Genomic DNA, 26,937 nt, shown 5'->3' on the forward strand with positions numbered 1-26,937 from the left:
CTGTGAGACATTTTATTTACATACAGAGCCCCACAGCCTGCTCATAGCTTACCATTTGTTAGCTTCAGCGTCGCTCTCATTTCCTTGATTTTAATTTGTCTTAGCATGGCTGCGTCATGTCCTCTTCTTGTGTTTGGCCCTACCCTAGAGCATTAACCAAGTACTTCTGTCCTTCCGCTGCTCCCTTTTTTGGAGCTACGTTTTTTTGTTTTTAAGCACTCCATATGAGTGCTTTTGTGTTTTCAGTCCGTCTCCCATTTTGTTGTCCATGTATCTTCTATCCCTACCACCTGCCCCCTTCTATGCTCCTTATTTTCCTCCCATCCCCTTGCCCAACACTATAAGCAAATCAGCTTATCTATGGCAGTGATTAGGTCCATCGTTGTGGCACAAAATATGCATATCCTTGTACTGTAAAGTGCGACTGTGATTCTTTGTGCCTTATAAATAACGAACATTGCAACATTATTTCTTGTCCCCAAAATCTCATTTATGGAGTAAAACATTGTTTCTGCAGTGTCCTTCACTTTGTCCAAAATGCAGTGCTCAGTAGTGCAGTGCCTCTGTTGAAAATTGATAAAACTCATGAGAGTTGCTTCTTTTCAGAGATTAAGGACCCCGTAGAACTTGAACTGAGACTCTGACATACACCTTTTACTGCATTCCTCTAAGCCACTGCACTCTACTCTACTCAGCACGACTCCACTCTGTCACATCTTCAGTGTGTTTTAAAATTTTCAATCTGATTTCATAATGTTCAATCTGTGAGGGTGAGGTATGCAGTGTGTACGTAATTGAACTATGTATACTTGTATTGAGTATTTCTAGGTCCCTTATGCACATGCTCTAGTGCCTGCTCCCATTCTTTCCCTCAAAAGTGTCTCCCTAGTGCTTCCTCCCGCCTGACATGTTATACAGGGATGCTATTGAAGATCATTGACAACATTGTTTTATACAGCCATGGCACCCGATTACGTCTGCCACCAAAAGTCAGTAGAACTTGTAAGAGCTTATGGGTTGGTGTCTTCAAATTGCGTTGATCCCACACCTTTTGTATACATTGGTTCAGTTCTTCATATACAAAGAACTGGGCCTGCGGCAACCATCGTTCTCTACCACTTCTAAATTTCAGCTCGGAGTAGCAATCCCTTGTGGTCTCTAGCCCAGCCTGTGTGTTCTCTGCCCAGTGTGGCATTGAAGTTAGGCCTACCATTGCACCCTGTTGATTGCAACATAGACCCGAGCCACACGTTGGGACATCCCTATTAACAACTTCATATTTGGTGGTGCAAGAATTTAGTGACTCATGGTCCTGTCCCCAGATGCAAAGCATATTCATCAACATTTTCCCAGCATTTGACCTCTTTGCACAGGCCTACCCAACACCTCTGGTTTCAAGAGGTGTCCAGGAGGAAAAAAAGGTGCTCTCCGGGCCTGTGGCCCAAAACTGTAAGGTGGTGATTCCATGAGGCCTCTAAAGACCCTGATCATGAGGTCATCAAAGTGCCTTTGGGTAATCTGAGTTCACCAACATTAGAATATAGGCTTCCAGTGCGCTATAGACAGGCAAGAAAATCTTAACTGTTCAAAACGCTGCTAACGTAAGTTAAATAAACCAAATTGTAGGTACACACAGGATCATGTACAGTATGCATGCCCCTGATAACGACAATACAGTTAGACAATATTCAGTGAGGCATCTAGGGTTGTTCACAACCTAAAGTGTCATAGTATGGTGCTGTGCGTGGATGCTGGGACCATATAGTTAGTTCCTCACCCATAAGTCACTCACTAGCAAAGGCCCATATTACATGCTAATCAGGCTTAGATACATCTGCCCTGTCAGACTGTTTAGATCGAAGGACAAATCCTTACTTCGGATTCCTCGGTTCCATACTTTGAGAGTTGGCTGGAGGTCTTTCTCTTGCCTTGCCCTGTTCTACTTCTTCTTCCCCTTCTACTTCCCCAGAAAAATAGCTCATGTACAGAGCTTAGTAAGTTTAAAAAGCTTTTAAAGACATGGTTGTGGGGGTACGTGGCCAAGATGGCGGCGTGACCGGACGGAAGGCTTCGGAGCTCCCGCTGATGGCCCACACAGCACCGGGCCGTTACAGCATCCAGCGGCAGCAGCGGGGAAGGCGCTTGGAAAGGAGGGGGCCCCAGAGCGTTCGTTGGAATCAGAGGGGGCTGCTGGGACCCGGCCTTGTGGCCCAGATCTGGAGAAGTCTGATCGGCGGCCGCAGTACGGAGGCCCGGAGAGGCAGTGCGGCCCGGACGGGGTCCCCAGATTGGAGGTAGCAGCGGCGGTGCGGATGGCGGCCAGGGCGGCAATTGATGACGGTCTGAACCGATCTTGACTGTCGGAGGACCGCGGCCAGCTGAGGGAGGCCGATCGGACCTCGAGTGTGGACCTGGGCGGTGGCGGAGATGCCATTTTGAGTCTGCCACCGCTTGAGGCTCCTGGCGCCGGAATTCAGTGAGGGCCGGGACAGCTCTGCAGCAGAGGTTGGAATGGGGCCCTGCCGGAGGCGGCAGCGGTGTCCCGTCAGCGTTGTGAGTTGGTGGTCGTTGTGAGCGTTGTGAGCTGGGTTTGCCAGTGATTAGGCGGCACGTGGAGCACCACCGGAGGCTGCGGAGTTCATGTAACCTGAGCCCGGGAAGTGTGGTGGCGCGGACTGGCCCGGGGGTGTTGCCGAAGCGGTGTGTGGAGGCAGCGGCTCCCGCTACAAAAGGAGAGCACTGGGCTGCGGCCAGCCAAAGACAGGCCCGCGCTGGGAGCCGGCCTGGGGGCCGTTACGCGAGAGCACTCCAGTGTGGTCTTGGCTGGTGTGGCTATGTCAGGTGGCGCCGGCGGGCCAAGCGAGACACGACTTGGACTGTGCACCCCCGGGTGATTGCGCTGTGTTTGAGGCTGGCGGCCCTGTGAATGGGAGCAAGTGCGTGGCAGAGGACGACGATGGGCCCTATTTGGACTGTGCACCTCCAGGTGATCGCTCTGTATTTGTGGCTGGGGGCCCTGTGAATGGGAGTAAGAGTGTGGAGGAGGACAGCAGCGGACCCTGCTTGAAGATAGGGCACACTTCGGAGCCGAGGCACAGTGTAGCTGGAGTACTGAGTGTGGGTGCAGTAGAATCGGCGCTGTTGTGGGGGCCGGTGACTGATGGAGCGGCTGTGGCCAGTGCGGTGCCCCGTGAGAGGAGGGTATCTGGTGAGTAATGCCTGACACCGAGCTTAGAGTCTTGACGTTAAATGTCGGGGGGCTAAATAAACCGGAGAAGCGCAGGGCGGTCCTTTCTTTATTAGAGCACTCGCAGGCCGATATTTGCCTCCTACAGGAGACACATTTACTACAGAGAGATTGCCACCGACTCAGAGCTCGTAGTTTCCCATTACAGTTCTTCTCCTCTGCTGCCCCAAAAACTGCAGGGCTCGCGATCTTGGTGGCCCAGCGATTTAGGTGTAAGGTTTTGCAGAAGGGGGTCGAGATAAGGGGAAGGCTATTGACATATAGGTTCTCTCTGGGTTCTTCAGTATTTACTATACGCTCTGTCTACGCTCCCAATGAGGGTCAGGAGAAGTTTTTCCAACTTGCACTTAGTGAGGCTTCCAGTACAACGGCCCGCCATGTCCTGCTGGGCGGGGACCTTAACCTAGTGTTTGACAACACCTTGGATAGGTCATGTCAGCGCACCTCTCAGTCAGGAGTTCTCTCCACGGACGGGTTGGCCCGGTTGCGGGATGTGGGCTTGGTGGATCTCTGGCGCAGCTTTCACCCTGGGGACAGGGAGTACACATATTACTCTAATGCACATAAGACATACGCACGTTTAGATTACTTATTGGCTTCCACATCACTTCAGGCACTCACGACGGGTGTAGATATAGGTGCTGCATCTCTCTCGGATCATGCGCCGGTGACCGTTGTGTTTTCCCTCCCGCCTGTTTCGCGTGTGACGCGGAGCTGGAGGCTGCGGCAAACGCTGTAACATTGCGAGGTAGTTGTACGGCTCAAGGGGGTTATAGCAGACTATATTGAGCATAATAGCAATACGCACACCACATTGGTGACGCAATGGGCAGCGCTAAAGGCAGTGTTGCGGGGTGAGCTCATTGCGATTCGCTCGTAAAAGGGAGGAGCCTACTCAGCGGACGAGGGAACTAGAACAAATGCACCAGCGAACGGGGGCTCCCCGGGTTTGGAAACAACTTAAGGCCATGCGGCACCAATTGGCAGCGTTAGACCAAGACCGGGCAGAGTACGCTGCTTTGAGGCTGAAAAACACGTATTATACTGGTGGTGACAGGTGCGGGGGTGGGCGGGTTACAGAGGAAGCTGATATAACCGCTGCCTTTAGTGATTTTTATGCCTCCCTTTATGCTGGGTACTCCATTGAGTCATCTGCGGGAGAGTCCTTTCTCGCATCTGTCCCTCTTCCCGCCCTCACGAAAGAGCAGGCAAACCTCTTAGATCGTGACATTAGGCCAGAAGAGGTTATTACGGCTATTTCGCGTCGTACACTGGCAAACGCGCCGGGGCCAGATGGCTTTCCTACTAGCTTTTATAAGACGTTCTGTTCACAAGTAACCCCCCTTCTGATGGCCCTCTTTAATTCATTCTCGGCGCAGGGCGCGATCCCCGAAGACCTGCTGGACGCTACTATTTCCGTCATCCCGAAACCAGGGAAAGATCGCTCGCAGTGTGAGGCATACCGCCCTATTTCACTTCTTAACGTTGACCTTAAGCTTTATACAGGCATTCTAGCGGCACAACTTGCCTCCCTTATGAGTGGCCTGATTGATCCGGATCAGGCTGGGTTTATCCCAGAACGCCAAATCACTGACAACACCTAGAGGGCCCTGCACTTGATAGAGAAAGCCACACGTATGTCTGGAGAATTCATGATGCTGGCGATTGATGCTGAAAAGGCTTTCGATTGGGTCCACTGGCCCTACCTGGAGCGGGTTCTAGTGAAGGCAGGAATGGGGGAGAAGTTTCGCACTTTTGTCATGAATTGCTACAAGTTCCCAACTGTGACCGTCCGTGTTAATGGCTGTACCTCTCCTCAGTTTGCTATCGAGCGTGGAACGAGACCGGTGTGCCCTTTGTTGCCCCTGCTCTTTGCTTTATACATGGAGACGTTGGCGCAGAGACTGAGGCTTGACCCAAAGGTGGAGGGGATCAAATTTGGTGGCTACACTTACACCATAAGTTTGTACGCAGATGATGTGCTACTCTCCTTGTCCCATCCCAGGGAGTCGTTGCCAGCGTGTCTTGACACCCTCGACGCGTTTGCACAAGCGGTGGGCTTTGAAGTGAACATGAACAAGTCTGTGGCCCTGGACTTGTCCTTGGACGGACACACGCGGACATTTTTGCAAGGGCTTTTCCTTTTCACTGGTCGACTGAAGCAATCCCGATTCAGCTGGCGCCTACACTTCATGATACGGTTCATAATAATTATACGCGGTTACGCCAGAAAATCAGGCGCGAGCTGGGCAGATGGAGGCACCATCCCGCTGCGGCCACCGGTGGGCTGGATCCGCCAGGCTCAGTCAGAAAAACAGGCTTAGTTTATCTGGAATGGTAAAAAACCACAGATGAAGCTCAGACTCACGACACTTCCCCCCGAGAAAGGGGGTCTTGGCTTCCCAGACCTTCTTCTTTATTTCCAAGCGGCCCAGCTGCGCTTCCTTGTTGAGAGGAGCAGATGGGAGTCTGGGAGCAGATGGGAGTCTGAAAAGCATTGGCTTTTTCAAGACCAGGCAGTCGCGGGTCGTCTGCTTCAAGAGATCCCCTTCCTTCGTCGGCAGCATAGACCCCCTAACCTGTATGCCTCGCACATTACCAGGGTCCCTATGGAAGTGTGGGATAGCACTAATGTCAAACATGAGCTTACCTCTTTTCCGTCGCCCCTCACACCCTTGATGGATAATCCGGATTTTGGCCCAGGGCGGGACACCGTGGCTTTCGCAAAATGGCGACCGGCGGGATGTAGGTCCTTGTATGCAGAGGGAGGGGTGTTAACATTTGAGGCTTTCCGACAGGTGTATGGTCTGCCAGAGTCAGAGAGGCACATATATCTCCAGGCTCGACGCTGGGCGCTCAACGGCCAGGTACGCTCTGCGGCCGACAGACATTTGTGGCCGTATGAGTACTGGTTAATTACACGTAAATCCGATAAAAAGCTCATCTCTGACCTATAGAAAATGTTACAAGCCAAGTACACGCACATATATAATTCAGGGTAGGCACGTTGGGAAAGGGAGTTGGGTCGGACGTTTAGCCACAAAGACTGGGATGGTATTTGCTACAGGGACCGGCACTCCACATACCATTTGGGTCTTACCGACACCCTCACTAAAGTCGCAACATATTGGTACTACACACCGGAGAGGTTACATGAGATTGACCATTCTAGGGAGGCGACATGTTGGCGTGGGTGACGGGCACACTAGTCCACCTGCTTTGGGATTGTGTTCAGCTTCAGGGGTACTGGAAGCAGGTCCTGGACGAGGTTGATGCACACTTGGACACAGAGATCCCACGGTTTCCTTCCTATGTATTGCTAGGGTTGCCGAATCCCATCACATATCCGTTACGCTCTCGTAGGGGTCGATTAATAGCTATTTCCCATTGTTCTGCTATCCAGAATATTCTGGCGCACTACACATACTCCATGTGTCTCTCTTTTGGTTTGCACTACACATACTCCCACGTTTCAGGGCTGGCTCCACCGTCTGTGGCATGTGTTAGGCATGGAGAAGCTGTCTTTGATATTGGCGGGGGAGGGTGCTAAATACTCTGAGCTCTGGCAGCCTTTCTTGTCTTTGCTGGTCTCAGAGTTTCGAGAGGTTACATGTCCTCGCTATCTGCGCTTGCTGCGTCTGTCAGATGCGGATCAGTCGGGGACGGGTTAATGAGATGGAGCCCTTGACGGAGGGGGGTAGTGGACTTGGAACCTGGGTGGTGAGTGGGAGGAGGGGGGTTGGGGTGGGCGTGGGGGGGGGGTTTGGTTGTTCTTGGTTTCTTTTGTTCTTGATAAAGATTGTTTGCATCTACAGCGCACCCATTCTTGGAATTGGCTCTATAGCGTGACATGGCTCTGTTTGTTTTATTGCCTGAGCCCCCTATTCTACAATGTAACGAGAGTCTGGGGCCATATGGTCATGTGCTGTTTATATATGCGTTCTAATATGTCACCAAGTGATGTTAACATAACATGTGATGTTTACATGGTGGCTGAAGGGGACTGTTTTCAAGGCCTTCTTCAAAGCGAGGTGCTCAGTAACACACCTTATGTGGTCACACAGATTTTTCAAAAGGTGAGCTCCCTGTGCATTGCTGGTTTTGTCTTGGTTCCCAGTAAGTTGCTGGTTTTGTCTGAAACTCAGCAGATACATTGTTTTGACTCAGACTCTGTATGCAGATGGTTTTGCTGGTGACCTTGTATTTGAGTGGTGTAGGTGAGGACTACTACATTGATCTTTTTGGGTGGTAGAAGGGGAGTACACTTGAATGCTCGGTACCTAGTATATTGATGCTTTTGGCATGAGCACAGTATCTGAAGATTATGGGCCTTATTTAGAGTTTGGTGGACAGGGTTTGCTGTCAAAGCTGGCGGATATCCCTTCCACTGGATAACAAGTGCCACAGGCTACAAAGCCTTTGTAATACGGCAGATGGAAAATCTTCCTCATTTGTAAAAGAGTATCCCGTCCCCCAACATTCCAAGTAAGAGTCCAAGTCATATTATCAGCATTCTTTTAGCACATTTCTGTGGGTGGCTTTATAGCACTCTAGGGATGCCTCCCTACATGTTTGTGAGCTTTCTCACTGACGAAAGTCACATAGCCTTGTATGTTTTTGTGAGGTGTTTTAATGATATTCTGTTGTCATCAAGGATGTTTGTGTGAGGAATAGATTCTACTGTTGATGAGTATTTCCTTTCTAACTACATTGCTTTGCTTCCTGTTTAACAATAAGAGAGGTGCTTCTCTCATCCATGTTTAGCAATCACATACTGAAATATTGGAATCATGTTTAACAGTTACATAACTGTATGTCCTAAGGATGCCCAACAGTTCTAAAAATGCTGCTGTGTTAGGGTTGTAAGGTCCAAGTTATCTCCCCCTGGAAAGTAATGCCTCTTTTTCTTAGAGGTAGGATGCTCCCTCAAGGTTTGGACCTTCCATGCCTCTGTTATGAACAATTGTAAAAAGGTTGAGTGCGTCCTCGTATTTAATTTGAGGTAATTTCTTCTTCCAACGAACGAGTGTAGTACACTATAATTAATTTGAGTACTGCTTCTTTCATGTAATTTCTTATTTTATTCTCCATCGTCTTTCAGTTTTGCGTCCTGGGTCAAATCCCACGTAACAGTGTGAGCGCCGGCGCGAAACTGAATGACGAGCAAAACTCCAACAACCATACTTCCGTCTTCATTGCTGTTAATACCTTATAAGTGATACCAATTGCAATGATTGACAACTTTGATGCACAAGTTAATACAAGAGCCTTGAGAAAGCCCCAGGTCAATGGACCAACAGGGGGCGAAACACGTGTTGGCTGCTCCAACAACCACCAACTTCTGAAATATGTTATGAATATGATAGAAACATCTGATGGAGAATATAATAAGACATAACATAAAAGAAGAAGTACACAAGTTCTAATAATGTGAGCAGTTCTCAAAAGACGGTGAATAGTGTTTTGTGTGTAGCTAATCTTTTGTATCTACTGGGCGAGTAGGGAAGGAGCTGTAGAGGAAAAGAATGGTTGAGAGAAGTGAGCAAAGGAGAACTAAGGAGTTAGACGGGTACGGTGGAGAGGATATGTGTTACAGATAATTTGAAATCGTTATACCCTATTCCAAGTATATAATGACAACCCATAAAGGCCCCCTGGGAGGCAGGAGATGACCCCCACCCCACTAGCCATGGAGCCCCTGAGAAGGCGGCCACTTCTTCATGTCCTGGCCACCATGCCACAGTCAGACATTTTGTGTAATCCTCAGCTGAAAATGGATATGCCACAAGATGGCTGTGGCTGGTTATATATCACTTGGTGCGGTGCCATCTGTAGGGAAGGGCATTGGGACTTGTGGAGATGTTCTCACAAGGTGCTGAAGGCATTGGTCCTTCACTTGACTAGACCACTGTGGCCTTGTGCCGGGCTTTCAACGTTCTGGTCTTAACCCTCTGTTGCATGGCCAGCAACTCCAGTGAGGTCAGTATGATCTTATCCAAGCGAGGTTTCAGCACGTAGTTAGGACACGTTTGAGGATTGTTGAAGGTTCAGGGCATAGTACATTGCCTGTTTTGCTTATGGATTTTCTGGGACTACTACAGAGAGGCAGATTTCCAGGACATGGGTTGAGCTGATGGCCGTTGCAAAACAACAGCATACTTTGCAATATACTTTATTACATAACATTTCAAAGAAGGCTTGCCAGTGTGGATTGATCACACAAAAAGATGCACACATTACGTTTATGTATGTTACCTGTCAGGGTGTTGTACTGGGAAAGATTGCATTAGAGACAAACTGTACTACTGTCTCCCAGCACAGCATAGTCCTTTCACTTTTCCAACTCATACTTCCTTTTTGCAGGCTATCTGCAGCTAGAGCCCTTAGCAGGCCACCTGTTCTTTTCATCTAACTTGGTACTGGGGCCTCTTTCTGCCCCTGATACCCTGTGCTGCATGTCCTTTTGTCCAACCAGGGTCCTGGAACTGCCCTCTGCTGTATGTTAGGTTTATGTTGGGGACCCTATTTTTTGATGCTTTTGGCAGGGTCATGTTATATGTTGATGGTACCTAAACTGACATGATTTTGTGAGCACTGTAACCTGAACATTTTCATGCTCTTGTGTATTAGTATGAAAATGTGTGCCTTGGTGTGCTACCATGTGCGCTCTAGTTGTTTTACCAAGTTTTGGTGCCTTAGTGTGGATCTGGTGTGCAGAAGTGCTTGTTGATGTGCTCTAGAGAGTCTTAACATTCTTTGATACCCTTTTATGTTGCCGCTTCAGGACCTGCAGGGACTGGTGATGGATGTGAATCCTGACTGTAGCCGCAACAGCTGGAGTCCAGAGGATCTACCACTTGCACGCCTAAATCAGTCCGTGACAGAATTCAAGCAGAAGCTTCTGAACCTGTGTACGGAGCATGTGGAGAGCATCATTCAAAGAGGTGAGTAATAGGTGCTCGAGTGACACCAGGATATCAATAACTCCACAGGCCTGGCAGTAGGAGGAGGTGTACATGCAGAGTATTGCACATGGTGCCTGATTTCCCACTGTGCACTGCATGGTGGAGCCCAGGGGTGACAGCAGTGAACCTTGTGGATAGAAAAGGAGGAGTGGCTGGGGTGTTGCAGATGACAAGGCTTGGGCCGCTTGATAGCTATATTTCTTAGGACGGCGTGACCAGACTGAGTCCGGGTTTCTTGCCCGACTGTTAATGTTTATCTAGTCATTTCAAACATGATGTAGATGCAGAAAGATTGGGCGCAATTTGCAAAGTACTATGGGGCTTATTTACAAGACCCTTGCGCCGCAGGTGCGTCACTATTAAAATGGGATAAAGTGACATATGGGCTTGTAAATAAGCCCCTACGTGTTTTTAAGGGTCAGTATCTATGCTCTAGTGAAGTATTGGTCAATCCATACGTCACAACATCTGGTGCTACACAACACCCTAGCTTTGTTGAACTCTCTGGATGGCTTTTGGCCCTCTTGATGGTAGATCTCAAAAAGGCATTCAACTCATTTGAGTGGAACTAACTCAAGAAGCTCAATTTTGGACACCAGGTTTTGGGCGGCTGATTTGGTGGCAAGGGTTGGAACAGGAGAGCATTATCAAGTGCTGTTTGATGGAGAAGGGAACGAGTCGGGTGCCCACTGTCCCGATTGCTTTTCGTCAATGCAATTGAGCCCCTGGTGGATTGGGCCCAAACTAACTAAGCTCCTGTTTAGCGAGATATAGGTGCCCATAATATTTCACAGGTGTACTGTTAATTAGTAATCCACACCTAACTCCTTGGACACCCTTAGATTGGCATGGAAAACAACATTGGAAAACTTTCGGACAAGGACTAGCAGAAGGCAAGATGGCACCACATGAGGTAGATATTGGCACACAGTTCCAGATGATTCAGTTGAAGTTTCTGCACAGGACTTAATATCACTCATCAAAAAACGTGGGAGTTTGGGAAATTGACTGGATTGCATCAGATGTGAGAATCCTGTAGGTGACCTAGTGCTCGCTACACTGCGATGCCCTGGGATACCGTTATTCTGGGACAGGGTGATGGGTACGCTAAAGAAATAACTAGCTGGCAAATGATTATCCAAAGTTGTTGCTCCATCATATACCACTAGACCTACAGACAAACCAACACAAACCGGCACTGATAGCTCTTGGTCTGGGAATGCAAAAAATAACATTGCAGAAATGTGGCAGAGCACACTCTACCTTTGAGAGTGAGGTGCGAGCAATAGATCACTGCATGACACTGGAGATACCCCTCCCACAACAGGTAGCTGCTGCAGAAATATGACAAAATATTGGGAGATTGGATGTACTATTAGGGGATCGCATACCTTTCATACAGGCTGCTATGCATCAACTTCACTATTGTGACGTGGTTGTAGATCACACTCGAGAGAGCAAAATTGTAGCACAATTAAAACAAAATGTTTATAAACGATGCAGTCTGCATGAAGGGCGAATGATACATGTTCCACTTCTTTAATACAATAAAACCAATAAAATAGTACATAAAGAAAACATCCTGAAGAGTTGAGCCCTTGAACTAAAGTGAGACCAGAAGTTTCTGACTGCTTGGAGATCCTGGGAGTGAGAGGTGTACACACACAGAGCAATGTCCAGAGCGGAGTCCACTCACTACAGTGGGCCAGAGGATGCTGGCCTTTTAAATGACAGGACCATGAAAAGAGCATCGGTTCAGTATGTATGTATGTGAATAGGGTATTTCTGTACAGCGAACATAGCCAAAAGGCAGCAGAGCGATGTACAGGGTGAACGACAAGCATGAAGTCAGTGAGCGGTAGGCGAGGTAGCTGATTTTTGGACAGTTAATCCATTGTGCTGTAGTGTTCTTTAAAGAGATACATCTTCAAGATCGTACCAAATATTCTGCCTAAGCCTATGACAGTTCATTTCAATTTTTAACTGTAAACAGCATCCATATATTCTCTAATAAGAGCGAATCCAGCTGCCACAGTTACCTGAAACTCTTGTGTCTCTGGTCTGATTTCTTTCAAACTCTCTGCAGTGCCGGATCTGCCGGTCTCATCCGCTGGCCCCATCTCAGGCTTGGACCGTTCCCACCTGCAGCCGCTGAAGCCCAGGGTACGATCGGAGTTCCTGCATTGTAAGCTGAGATTCTGCCCTTCATGCACGGTTCTGCACTTCTTGCTAACCTACGTCCACCCTCTACTCCCATCTGTTCTCCTCTGTTCTTATTGTATTTGCGCTGCAGTTCTGAGTTCATTCTGCACCTTTCAAAAAATTCTGACGCCCTTCTGCATATTTCCATCATTCTTGTGCACCCCTGCAAGCCGACTCTCTTTTTGACTGCTGCATTGTAACTGCATCCCTGTATCTTTCGTGAAGTTTTATGCTTTTCTAGCACTGCTGTGCCCTACCTGCACTCTGCCTTACACCTATGTTGTTCCTGAACCCCTGTGTTAGTCCTACAATCCTCGCCTCTTTATTTCTTCTTGTATTAATGTGCTTTTCCCTTACTTCCACCCTCTTCATTGTCTTCTGCTGCACTCTTTGAACACTCCTGCTGCACTGCTGGGCACTCCATACACTCTAGTTTCTCTCCTGAACATCTGCGTGGTTCCAGATCTTTTCCAGCCTCTGTCTTCTCATGTTGTGCATGTCCATGTTCACCCTACGTGCCTGCTCTACTTCTGCACCTCTAAGCTTCCACTACCCTCTTGTGTGCATTGCATACTTTTATGCTCTCCCTACACTTTTGAATTCATCATTCACTCACAGTCTCCTGCGGCTCTCTTCTCTCGTTCTGGGCCCGCCCTGCAGTCCTGTGCATAGTCTGCACGCCACTGAGCGGGCAGCACCTCTACGTCCTTCCTGCACTGCTACATTACTCCTACACTGTCGTGTGCACCCTGAACTACTACATTCTCCCCATGTCTTAGTGCACTCCATGCCCTTTTCTTACCTGTACAAACTTTCTTAATTTCTGTGATCTTGCACTCTTGCACCTTTCTTAAACACTTCCATTGTATTCCACCTATACACTTGTGTTCTTCGTGCTCTCTCATTTTTTAAAAACCGTATGATTTTATTTCTGAATAAAAAAAATCAGCAAAATAGTCATTAAGGTTCTAGGACTGACATTCTCTTTAAGACCTCATTTGTCATGACAGCTCTAACAGCATGGACTATGCTAACAGTGTTGGTCCTACCAATATTTATGTACAAATGTAACCCAGTTAACCTTTTAATTGAGTGGAAATTGGCATTGCTACGCTAGGCACCCCATACTTTTTTTTTTAGACATCGCTGGCTTTCGTAAGTCCCAGTCAAGATCCCTAAGCCATTTGTAAAACAAAAGGGCAAAAGGATAACCATTCTTGCACCCTATTTCCTTTGTGCACCACTAGAGCGAAGGTAATTCCACCTTTTGGTTTCAGGATCATCCAATATTCCAAGCAGTGCAGCATTCTTAATGTTTATTCTATCGTCTCCAATACTTTCCCCTACAAAGTTTGTATTTCAGGGCATGACCACAGAATGTGGTAAAATGTACCTACTTGTGCACTTTCCCATGAAAACATATGGATGAGGCCAGTGTACCCAAACACCTGCATCTGACTTCTTGAATAGTGTATTATATGCAGTATATTCAGTTAAATAAAACCATGACTCAGCCCTTACTGCCACCTCCCTGTGATGCATCAATGCCTCCCTCTGGTCCAACTCCAGCAGCTCACCTACATCTTTTCCCTATTTTAACATAACAAATGTTATGACTCAGTACATTCTGTATAACTTCAACATTTCTTTAAAACGTGGGTTCTTTAAATGAGCATGATCCCGGAGTTCAGCCCGCCTTCATGTTTTCCCGTAGCTCGCAATTGAAGATATATAATAATGTCATTGTTTGATTATTTGTATTACTAGTGCAAATGAGTAAAAGTTAACATTGTTTCCATTCTCCATAAATCCCTTATCTTGTGGATCTCGAAGTTCCATTTTCTTTTTAAACCTTGTAGCCCACTAATCTCCTTTATAATGCCACTGGTCCACAGAGGGTGTCTCGGGTATTTTTCCCATCCCAATTGTCCACCTTCTAAACACATATTGCCACTGTTGGAGGGGATGGCAGCTTAAGTGGTGCTCCTCCACCATACAAATCATAAACATATTCCACATCCCCCATTCTTTATCTGCCCTTGTGTTAAGAGGGTTCCTCCTCCATGCTAAACGCTAAATCATTTATCACTAATAGATGTGATGCCTGGTAATATCTATGGACATTCGTACTGGAGAGTCTGCGATGGTAGTACCCTCCCAAATGTCCACTGATATTTTGGGCTCCCTTCCCTCCTCATAAGAACCACCACAAAATAGAGTCTAAAATGCTGAAAATACTTTCAGAGATTCCTAATGGTGTATTTCAAAATAAAACAATAATCTGGGTAGTTCAATCATTTTACAAAGTGCTGCTCTACTTAGCAGCGACTACCAGCATTTTCCCCAGTAGCCATGATACGTTCAAAGCCTCACCACGGGCACAGCTTAATTCTGGTCATAAAACTGTTTTTCCGAGGCATTACATAAGTTCTTGAACCCATCTTCTGCAATGGGAAGGGAACTTCTGCTATATTGCATGGACTGCAACAAACTTCATGTTTAAAGGATCAAATTATCCCAGTTAATCCACAATTCTGAGGATGGTCCTTATATTTCAAAGATATCTAGAATCTTCGCCATGGACCCTTCTGGATTTATTATGTGCTACAATATATCATCGGTGTATAAACAGATCATGTCTATCAAGAATTGGGCCCATCTCTTACCTCTCGTCAAGGTATTTCTATGAATGCCTTGTGCTCTCACTCGTCACCTAAAATGATGTTTCTATTTATGTAATCTTCTTTATACTTCCTGGCTGTCTTTCTCACTTCTTTCCATGACAACCTACATCGTTTTGGTATCCCAGCTTGGAGTGGACCCAAAACTAGTCCATACTTTTCAGATAGTCTAAAATCAAACAGATTAAGTTGATAGAGACTGCCTCAATTAGGAATAAAATAGAATGCAGTATCCTTGAAAGGGGCCAGTAATGTTTTTTTTTCATGGCTTTAAGCACACAATTGAACCAGGAGCACTCGCATTGAGAGTCTGGGTATTAAACCATGAATTGGAAATAGGAATACAGAACAGAGTGCTAAATCCACTGTACAAGTAATTAAATGATTTTAGGTAATTAACACCATTAAGTTGCTCAAGCAGACTAAGGGCCTGATTTAGGCTGTGGAGGATAGAGTAATGTCTCTCAGAGGCAAGAGAGTAAATTGTTCTTTTGCACTGGCACACATCCCACCCCCCAAATTTAGAGATGTCTGCCGGCCTCGTGGACATCTTTTAACATTGGCCGGAACCGCCACCACATTGTTTCCTGGTAAAGTTGTAAAAGTTTGATGGAGGGCTCCATCAAACATGACGGACGGCCATTAGACTTTAACTGGGAGTTTTACAAAGTCTCCACGTAACGCAGCACAGCCCTCGCGACGCAGTGCTGCGTTAGGCGACAGGGAGGGAGCAGGAGAGCGTCACATCTACAAAGATACGGCTCTCTCCTCCCCTTTCTCCGGCGCTGATTACAGCTGCCGTGCGCCAGGCACACAACTTAGCGCTGTAGTGCTAGGGTGTGTGCATGAATGTAGCATCGTTTTTTTACAGGAAGGTTACTCTTCCTATAGTAAATACTATGCTAGACACAAGGGAAAGCTTTATCCAGTTTTGTGCACATGCTGTACAGTGCAGCACGCATGCAAAGACGGAAAAGGAAGGAGAAATGAAAGCATTTCTCCTTCCTTGCGCCTAGTTGAAAAGGGGTCCGTTTTCTCACGCTAAACACAGTCTACTATTTTTAGTAAATTGGGTTTAGCGTGAGAAACTTTGGGTGGTTGCATCGGAACGCCCATGTACCACCCTTTGTACGCCCCCATTGCGCAAAGTAATGTGACACAAAGACGGTGCAAAATCTTAGTAAATCTCCCCTTAGAGTATTACTTCCAAAGCAGAAGTTTGTTTCTGAAAAAGGTCAAACTAATAACCCCTAGATCATGGGAGTCTTCCCCCATGATGTGGGGGTGCAGTTTATTATTTTTATTGTGCTTCACCCCGGGTTGTACCAGCTGGTGACATACAACCAAAAAAGCCACCTGACCACCCATTTTAAATTGGGCAAACAGTCAGAATGGCTTACCTCCAAGGCCTGTATTTTATTGGGCTGTCAAAGGAGTAGGTCAGTGACACAGCCAGAGTTGGCTCTGTCGTTGACATACTGATGGTCTGCCGACCTTAAAATTCAGTGGGCGGGTTAGCTAGTATGGAGGAGAGAGTAGCCACTCTGCTTAACTCTAAATTGTCCCCATAATGAGACGATGAAGTAACACTATGTCAGTAGTCACGCTAGATCTTTTAAGACTTTTTTTCTGGGAAGCATGCAGTAAAACTGACCAGAAAATTATGGACCAAATAGTTGGAAGAACAACAGTATGAGAAATAAATGAGCTTTAATATACCTGACATCAAGGTGTGCCCTTTGGAGTGAATATTCACTCAAGGTGATTGAATAACTCTTACATCTATGACCCATGAGTGGAATAGTTGAGAGAAAGTATCATTTGGGTCATCATCTGAAGATCAGGTTTATGATATGATGGTGCAAGCGGGAAACGCATTCAGTGAGTCCCTTTGATACAGAATGGATTGAAGTAGTTTATAGATTAAAAAGTACACTTGGGTCAAAAGAGGGAGTTAGTGTAAACAGAAGGCATCCCGCACTCGATGGACTATGATAGCCTTTTGATGATTCTCCGCGAGGGCTTAGGAGCCGAGTGCCCACCCCACTCCCCCAGCGCCTTGAGACCCTTCTGGGTGAGTAGCTGCACTTAACAAACCCTGGTTAATTGATTTACTGCAAGTGGGTAAGTGGCTCCTTGGCTACTGCCACATTTCTATCTGTTTCGTCTTTCCAAATATCTTATACAAATGCATAAAGGCAAAGAGGGTAAATATACTTACTTCCTTCCTTCTTTCTGCAACCAAATTCAAATGCAATCATCACCAGATGCTGAGGCCTTTTACACAGTATTACTGTGGCAAAACTTTTGATAGGAAGCTCCTGTTCTCTCCCACTACAGATGGGGTGCAGCATCAATGACTACAATATGCAGTTAATTCACCAGGACCTGCGAGCCACGGATGGCTACTTTGCTGGACAATCAGTGTGTACCTATTCAGCTTGCTGAGCTAGCCAGATGGATGAAGGCTGAGATAGAGACACTGAACCTGGCCCTGGGGAAACATTAAAATCTGTTTAAAACACAGGAGTAAAGACATGAAAGATTCTGTGATTCCCTATGTAATCTTGTGCCATATAAATGCTAGTCTAACAATCAACAGTAAACATCAGAAGCATTCATAGTTTATATCAGGACAGCAGATTGCACTGTTTTGACTCTTCGAGACAAAGAGAAGGAGCCGAACTGAAGTATTAAAGCTTAACAGCATGGAGCCTGAGCATGAGAAAGGATGCCCATGCGTTCGGCGGCTTTCTTGGTGCTGAGGCTCACATTCTGGTATGTCCCAGGCATTTAAAAGGGAGGATGAAAGATTAAAAGTACTTGATTTACTGCATTGAATAGCCTATGCTCTTTGAGTGAGTGCTTTGTAATACTCCCATAGTTGACTCACTGAACAAGCCAACTTTTCTCTTCACTCCTCAGCCAAGATCAGCATATTGACGTTTTCTGCAGGTGCATTGTTTCTATGGTGAAGAGTTCAGATGTCAGGTTAAAGATCTGCAAATGAGTCTGAGGAAATTTAGTCCAGTGAGTGGCTAAATTGTCGACTGTGTAGCCAGGAGACTAGAGTTGCAATATAGCTTTCACACAACAATATGCCTGTGCCCTAGTCTGATTGTTGAGCAATTTGTGAATTAAATATTGGTAATATTTTGTTTCTATTCGCTGCTTTAATAAACTGGATCCATGATAATTTTCCTTTCCACTTGTCTGTAGGTAAATTAATCCTTTTGTAAGGCTCCCACGTTTGCAGCTTTGACCGCATGCTGCTTATAACTGGCTGTGGCAAGGTGTCCCATCTCGTTATTTTATTTTTATTTTAGCGATTTGTATAGCGCCTGGTGACCCAAGGGCATCCCCGCGCTGTAAGGAGAATGTTTATCCTGTAAGGAGAGGGAGGGAGGAGGAACAGTTATTTCGGGAATAGGTGCGTTTTCAGTTTTTTGCGAAAGGTCAGGTAGCTGGCTTCCAGTCTGAGGGTGCGTGGGAGGGAGTTCCATCTCGCGGCCGCTTGCACCGAGAATCGTCGGCCTCCGGTGCGGGTCCTTTTGAATTTGGGGACGTTGGCCAGGTGCTCACTGTCTGAACGGAGGGATACGGATGCTTTGTAGGGGGTGACCAGGCTGCTGAGGATAGTAGGGCCAGATCCGTTGATAAGTTTGTGTGTTGTACACATGACTTTGAATTCCACCCTTTGGCGAACAGGGAGCCAGTGCAAGGCCTTGAGGGCTGGTTTTGCTGACACTCTCGAAGGAAGGTTCGTGAGCAGACGGGCCGCAGCGTTCTGTGTCCGCTGTAGTCTAGTCAGGGTGGCCTCTGGAGCGCCCAGGTAGACCATATTGCTGTAGTCAAGACGGGACAATACTAGCCCCTGGATAAGAAGTTTCCTAGAGGGAGGAGGTAGTAATGGGAGGATCTTACGGGTGGTGCGCATGAGCCCAAAACAGGTGCCAGCAGTTTTGGCCGCTTGCGTCTTCATGGTGAGCTCCGGTTCGAGCCATACTCCAAGGGTTTTGATTTCCCGCTTCGGGGAGGGGATTTCTCCGAATACGTCGGGCCAGACTGTTGGGGGGATGGTTGCCCATTGTTTTCCCAGGAGCATCACTTCGGTCTTAGACCCATTTAATTTTAATGATGAATCACTCATCCAGCTGTGTATTTGGGTAAGGCAGTTCGCCAGTTTCTCTGGGTGGTCGGCTAGTTGGGATAGAGAGACGACCAGTTGAGTGTCATCAGCGTAGCTTACCATTTTTATGTTAAATGGTGTCACCACGTCTTCCAGGGGAGGCCATATAGGCGTTAAACAGCGTCGGGCTCAGGGAAGATCCCTGAGGGACCCCGCTTGTGAGGGGGAGGGTGGCTGAGTGGTAGATGCCGTCCCATACCTGGAACGTGCGTCCGGTGAGGAAGGATTCTGTCCAACTAAGTGCCGTCCCGGTGATCCCTGCTGCCGCGAGCCGATGGAGGAGGACACGGTGGTTGACTGTGTCGAAGGCTGCGCTGAGATCCAGGAGGATCACTGCCACTGACCCTCCTGAATCCAGTATGCGCCTTGCCTCCTCGATGACGGCGAGGAGGGCAGTATCTGTGCCATGGCCCGGGCGGAAACCAGTTTGGGATTCCCGTAAGATGTTGTTTGTTTCAAAGAACTGGGACAATTGTCTGTTGACCAGTTTCTCAGCTAGCTTGCTGATTGCCGGTAGGAGAGAAATTGGTCGATAGTTTCCCATGTCTGCTGGATCGAGCTGAGGTTTTTTAAGGAGTGCTTTTACCACCGCGCTCTTCCAGCTGGCAGGGACAGATCCCTGGGTAAGTGAGCTATTAATGAGCTCCGTGACCGTGGGAACGATGACCGGGGCCACGGTTTTGAGGAATCTGATGGGAGCCGCATCAAGTGGTGAACCACTTCTCATTTTGGTCATGGTTCGCTCGACTTCCAGACATGTTACTGGCCTGAATGTCTCAAGTTGAGGACGAGGATGACTTTCGGTTTGACTGGGGGGTGTCGGATTGTCCAAGTGGCTGGTGGGCCCGGGAGGGGGGAGGGAAACTAGTATACGGGCGATTTTTTTTATTTTTTTTTTTTTTTTTTTTTAAAACCTTTATTGCGCATGGAAAGTGTACAAATACGGGCCCACCACCGTCAGGCCGGCCACAATGCTATCAGTATAAAAACAAACAATACAAATTGCCAGCGGCACCAAGATAAACAGTATCAATACATGGAGTAAGTCCGCGGAAAGAATATGTGCCACCAGAACAACAGGAGCAGTGAAGGTTAAGTTTTAAAAAAAATGTTTTTTAAATTATAAACGTAAACAGAGAAGAATAGAGATCAAGGAGTACTGAGTCCGTGTCATAACTTCACATCAGGAGCAGGCAACAGCATAGTACAAAATCACCGATATAAGCGACATCGAAAACAACATGGCGGATCAAAGCAAAACAACAGGAGCAGAGACTGACCAACACCCGCCACGCATAGCGCCACCCACTCCTAGTAACCCTACCTTTGGACCCAGGACGGAAACAGGTAAAGGAAAGCTCAGAAAATAGAAGGCCCATAGAAATGAACTATATAAAAATAAACCCCCCTCCCCCCCTCCCTACATCAAAGCGGAGGCTACGGCCTACCCCCCCCCCGACAATGTGTCTGTCGCCCACAAGAACCCGAAATACAGAAGGAGAAAAGAAAGAAAAAGAAAAAGAAATCCCTAATAATGGAGGAGGGCCTATTCTAAATCACCCGAACTCCCCGGCCATAAAACCTTGTCACTCCCCACAATAACGAATAGAGCGTCCATCATATAGAAAGAAGGGAGAGACATCAGAGATCGCTGCAGAACACTTCGAGGAGGCGTCCGGACACGGGCCCCCACCCGCCCCTTAAACACAATCAACACAGAAGAAGGTCAAGCCTAACCCTGACCAGATTTCAAACGCCCATCCAAAAATGGCCCCGGATGACGCTCCGCCCCAGACAGAACAAAGGGACAAGATGGCCGCCCTCTACACGGAGAAGGTCCCCCTGCGCGGGTCACACTCACACAGTCACAAACCATGGCAATCCAGAATAATGTCACACCTGAATCCACCCAAAGCAGTACAAAACAGCAACTGAAACCCAGAGCATCCCCAGCCTGGGCAACGTAGAATGAGAGTGGTATCCCCAGTCGAGCCGCGAGCGCGGACAAATGTCCATTGTCCAACAGGAAAAGCTGAGGCAGGCAGGGAAACAAAGTAGCGTTCACGACATGGGCTGGCGGCAGGCTCACAAAGGGCACAGTCTCAGGATGTTCCACAAGTCGATAGTTGCGTTGCAACAATGTTCCCATGCCGGTGTCAGGAGAGGCTCGGTCGATAACAAAAGGGGGTCCAGCTGGCAAGGCATTCTCCTGCCCGAGAGCGGATGCGTCCTGCCTCCCATCGAGCGCACAGAAGCGATCGTGCCAGTCCGACCTCAGCTCGACCAGGGCTGCAAGGATGGAGGCACGGGTGATGGAATGTGGCCGATCTAGGGAATCGGCAGTGTGAGGAACAACAAAGGGATCCGGTCCGAACTCAAGATCATGGAGGGCGAGATCTCCAGGGGCAGAGACTGAATCCATACGTACCACAGAGGAGACGACCGCCATATTGTGCACCAACCTAGGGTCCCCGCACATACGGGTGGGACACACGATAGGCAGCCGGGGTGTAATCGCAGAAGAACGTCGGAGCTCTCCCCCAGTAGCGTGCACTGGATCCTGTAGGTCCCGTCTAGCAACACGTCCCGGCGTGTAGCTATGGCAGAGCACAGCGGCCACTTCCACCACAGCGAATGCAAAACAACGCCGCCCACCTTAACATCGGTGTGAGGGGAAAGGCGTTACGAAATCACAGCCGGACGAAGAAGAGTCCTTCCACAGGAGAGAGCAGTGCGGGCACCTAACAGGCAGTCGTAGCGGGGGGGCGCAGGCACATCACCCGCAGGCGGGATACGTGGAGTTTCGGTCGTCTCCAGCTGGGCGCATCAACCCGGGGCACCGGTCCAGGGCTCGGCATCGGTCGGCCAGAAAACCCGTCTTCACCACCAAAAAACAGGCAGGTAGGGGTACCGGAGAGACGCCACCGGCCACAGCGCGCCTCGCTCGTCCTTTTGCGGCTATTATGTCGCCGGATATCAAGCAGGATAGATTATCAGCAAAACAGGCTCGGGGAGCCGGGCGATTACATGTCCGTCTCCGTCGCCATCTTGGCTCCTCCCCCTATACGGGCGATTTTATCGTTGAAGTACGTGGCTAGGTCATTACTTCGGTCCACCGATGGGACACTGCAGGACGGGGAATGGGGTACTTTGAGCAGCTCCTTTACGATTATGAAGGATTCTCTGGCTGAATTAGAAGATTCTGTAATCCGCGTGTCATAGTGGGAGGCTTTGGCGTGCCTGATGGCATCTTTGTAGAGTCTGACTGTATTGTGGTATGCATCCTTGCTGGAGTGCTGCCAGTCTTTCCTCCAAAGCCGTTCGGCTCTTTTACAGTTTTTACGGAGGAGTCGGAGGTCAGTGGTATACCACGGGGCGGACCCAGGTTTTCCGTTTTTATCCTCCCTAGTTCTTAGTGGGAGTACGGAGTCCAGGGAGGTGGTGATCCACTCTCTGAGATTGCTGTCAGCGACAGCCGGATCGTCTGCGCGTGCCGGGCTGGTGTTTTTAAGAATGCTGGCCCACTCTTCGGTAGGAAGTCTGGACCAGGTCCTGTCCCTGATGTAGGTGGGCGGTTTTTGAGGTTTCCTGAAGAAACCTAGCAGTAGGAAGGAAATTAGGAAATGGTCTGTCCAGGGTAGGGGGGAGGAATCCTTCACTTGCATCAATGGAGTGTTAGTGAACACTGGGTCCAGCAGGTGACCCTTGGTATGAGTGGGTCCGGAATTAAGGAGGTGGATGTCAAGTGCTGCCAGATCAGCGATCAGGTCAGCTGCTGTCTGGTCGGTAGGGTCTTCGAGATGGATGTTAAGATCTCCTATTATCAGGAAATTCGATATGGAGTGGGCCAGGGTTGCTACAGTGTCCAGGAGAGCGCTCGCGAAAGGGCCTGGATGCCCGGGAGGGCGGTAGACAAGGACTCCTGTCAGAGAGTTGGTCGAGTTGATTGTAAATTGCAGGCTTTCAGAGTCAGGGATCTGTGCATCCTCAGATTTGCAAAGAAGGTGGTCCCGGTGGATGATGGCGACACCGCCACCTCGGCCTAGGGACTGAATGAGGAAGCCTGGAGGGGTTGCTAGCACCATGTCTGCCTCAGAATGTGGGGCGAGCCATGTTTCCGTGAGGAAGAGGATATCAATCTTTTGGTCTTCAATGAGGTGGTTGATCTGCGTCGCATGTTTGGGGAGCGAACAGCAGTTAAGTGAGGCCAGTATCAGGGCAGCAGGCTTGTGAGGTTTTATAAGTAATTTGCGTTGTACTGGCTTGCAGAGGGTACAGCAGATGAAGGGTCCATTTAGGTCGTGAGTGTATTTACAAGAGGGGGTGGGGGGTCTGAGACTTAGTAACTCCCGACGTGAGTATCTTACCTTAGGGGCAGCTGTATCCGGCAGGGGTAGTGGCCCTAGGCCCGGTCGTGCGCAGACGGGCGCAGACGGGCTTGCCTTAGGCGCGCCTTCGGCACGCAAACGGCGCTCCCGCTGCGCTCGTCCGCTGCGCTGGTATGGCTGGCACATTTGTAGTCTCTGGGGGTGGGCGTGGCCTCGCAGTGGGCGTGGCTACCGCCTTGGGCGTTTCCTGATTCAGCGCTGGGGTCGCTGTGTCAAGGGTGGTCGGGGGTCTGTGAGGGCGCGTTCAGGTCAGCGCTTCCAAGCAGGTGACCTCTAAGGTCTTAAAATTCTAACACAAGTGAAAATGGTGCAGTTTTTAAAAACAGATGAAAATACAGTCCTCCGGCTTCCGCCTCAGTTCTAACACAAGTGAAAAAGGTGCAGTTTTTAAAAACAGATGAAAATACAGTCCTCCGGCTTCCGCCTCAATTCTAGCCCAAGTGAAAATGGTGCAGTTTTTAAAAACAGATGTAAATACAGTCCTCCGGCTTCCGCCTCAATTCTAACACAAGTGAAAAATGGTGCAGTTTTTAAAAACAGATGAAAATACAGTCCTCCGGCTTCCGCCTCAATTCTAACACAGGTGAAAATGGTGCAGTTTTTAAAAACAGATGTAAATACAGTCTTCCGGCTTCCGCCTCAGAGGATAACAACAGAAAGATAAAGGTTAAGAGTCAGAGTGAGAGGCAATGCCTTAAAGGGTGTTTAAATAAATCTGTCAAGAAGTGGGTGGTATTAAAAGTAGCATAGAAAATGGGTAGGTAGTGAATATATATAAGAAAGATATAGAAGGAAATAGAGGATAGGAAGTAGGAAGATGGAAAATGATTATTACAAAGGAGAATAATATTCAGTGCTCCAGTCAATCTGTCCAAGCCTAGCTCCATGCTGTTGTAGAATTTTGTGTTATTAGTCCTCTTATTTTCTCTCACTGTTTTCCTTGATATGAACAATCTCGTGATGTTTATACTGACCACTTTCTTTCTCTTTTCACCCGTTCAGATGCCCACGAACTCACCCTGGACCAGACGACGGCGCATAGGAATCTCTGCCTGATGGCAGGAAACAGAAAGGTGATTTGCAAGCTGCAGCCACAGGCCTATCCCGAGTGCCCAGAGAGGTTCGAGCACTTTACCCAGGTGCTATGCCAGCAGCAGTTTGTTGGGGGGCGCCACTACTGGGAGGTGCAGCTGTCTGGCAACCGTGTGGCACTGGGAGTGTCGTACCAGAGCATCCCACGGAAGGGCCACCAGAGCTGCTGTCTGGTGGGCAGGAACGCTCACTCCTGGTGCCTTGAATGGAACAGCGCCCGCTGCTCAGCCTGGCACGATAACCAGAAGAGTGTCATTCAAAAGAGCCATCACGACAGGCTGGGAGTGTTCCTTGATTACCCAGCAGGAACCCTGTCCTTCCATGAGGTTGGAGATGATATGCCGCTTATCCACAGCTTCCAGGCGGAATTCAGCCAACCCCTCTGCCCCATCTTCTTTGTGAGTTGGAACTCCTTTGCCACAATTGGTGTAGATACACCAACACTGAAAGTGGAGACACAGCAAAGGCAGTTCATGCGTCAAGCTTCAGCAGACTTCTGAGTAGTAAAATGCACAAAGTCCGTGAGCAGGTTCTTGGATGTAGTACCTGAAACATCTCTTTCCCACTTCATAGAAGGAACCATGTGCCAGATCAATGAAGGGGTGTTGCAGTCGCAAATGATACGGTTGCCACAACTGGAGCCTTTAAAACTGCAAAATGAACTTTTAGTATCTACGAAACGCAAATTGGGTTTACAAGTGCATACAGAATCACTATTTAGAAAGGGCGTGTTTAGGGCATCCCATCTGAGTAGCAATTTGCTGTGGGACATTTTAATGCTTTGCAACCAAAATCTGGTGGCAAAATATTTATATTTTATAGACTACCTAAAGGTAGTGGTGAACCATTCACAAAGGGAAAGGGGTCCTTAAGCGACCCCTTGCCCTTTGTGAATGTTGGCAAAAACATTAGGGTAGGCAGTGGTCCAAAGTGCATGAGGCAGGTGGAATTGCAACCCACTGCGATTCAGTATTTTTCGCCTTGACCTATTAGTACGTAGGCCGGTTTGCAAAAAATCTTGGGATTCACTAAACATTGGTGCTCAAACTGCAACCACTGTTAGACTATAGATTGTATATCTGGCCCCCTGTTCTTTATCTGTATTGCGCACAGACTCTCAGATCTATATTCTTGGAGGGAATACTAATGCTTTCTAATACACAGTGGCCTGCAATCCCTCTAAAAAAAGCCCATGTCTAATCTCTTTGTTACAGGCACCTTAACCTCTTCCGTGCGTTGGATGGACCCCGGCCGTCTGACGTCACGGTGGGCGTGTGCGAAGGACGGGCGGGGGCCGTCCGAACCGTGCATGCGTCAAATTCCTCCGCACCGCGGTGGAATTCCGGTCGCAGCGATGCGGTTAAGTGATATTGTTCGAGGCATGTGGGCTGCTAAATTCATATCTATTGCATAGATCGCCGCCTAGTGTTGGGTCCGGATGACTGCACATTGTTGTCCTGGAAGAGTCTTCGAAGTATCACGAGATAGGTGGCTCCTCCCCTGGACTACAGTGCGCATGGGCATCGACTCCATCCCCAGATTGTTTTTTTCCGCCATTGGGTTCGGATGTGATTTCGACCTCTCCTGGTCGGAATCGAAAAAACTACTTCTTTAAGGCCAAACGGCCTTCGTTACATCGTCGGTATTGTTCGCGTTCGGTCTCGTGTTTCATCCGACTCTACGAGTCGGTCTTCTGCGGAGTCGAGTAACTCTTCGGAAATCGAGGCCCTGTCGTCGCAGCAAGACACCGACGATACAACGATGGAACGGAGTCCGTTCAAGTACTGCCCCGTGTGTGGTTCGAAGTACCCACACATCGACGTGCATCCAGTCTGTAACAAATGCCTCTCGCCGGACCACAACGAGACAAACTGTATGGCCTGTTCGAAGTTCAGGTCGAAGAAGACGCTCAAGCTTAGGCGCGCGGCGCGCCTTGAGGCCCGGCGAGTGGCTCCGGCACCGGACGACATCTTCGATGACCCCGAGGCAGAAGGCCCAAGCCATCATCTGCAGATTTCACCACCGTCGACGGAGGTTGAGCCCGAATCCGGAGAAACCGTCGAGGGCCAGGACCTTGAAAACGTCGAGGAGGTAGGGGACGTTGGAGAAGAAGTTTATGGGGCCGCGGAAGATAGCTCGGAGGAAGAGCTATGCCCTGGAAGTTACATGACTC

The 26,937-nt window shown here is 48.4% G+C and overlaps 1 protein-coding gene across 1 annotated transcript in view; it reads left to right on the forward strand.

Annotated features, from left to right (window-relative positions):
* Nucleotides 1-26,208, forward strand: part of TRIM47 (tripartite motif containing 47) — a 56,055-nt gene extending 29,847 nt beyond the window's left edge. The window contains exons 4-6 of the mRNA XM_078650824.1: nucleotides 10,032-10,191; nucleotides 12,299-12,397; nucleotides 24,675-26,208. Of these exons, the coding sequence (XP_078506950.1) occupies nucleotides 10,032-10,191; nucleotides 12,299-12,397; nucleotides 24,675-25,264 (849 nt within the window). The 3' untranslated portion in view covers nucleotides 25,265-26,208. The remainder of the gene's footprint in view (nucleotides 1-10,031; nucleotides 10,192-12,298; nucleotides 12,398-24,674) is intronic.
* The last annotated feature ends 729 nt before the right edge of the window (nucleotides 26,209-26,937 follow it).

Source organism: Lissotriton helveticus, chromosome 7 (assembly GCF_964261635.1).
Source record: "Lissotriton helveticus chromosome 7, aLisHel1.1, whole genome shotgun sequence".
Lineage (NCBI taxonomy): Eukaryota > Metazoa > Chordata > Amphibia > Caudata > Salamandridae > Lissotriton > Lissotriton helveticus.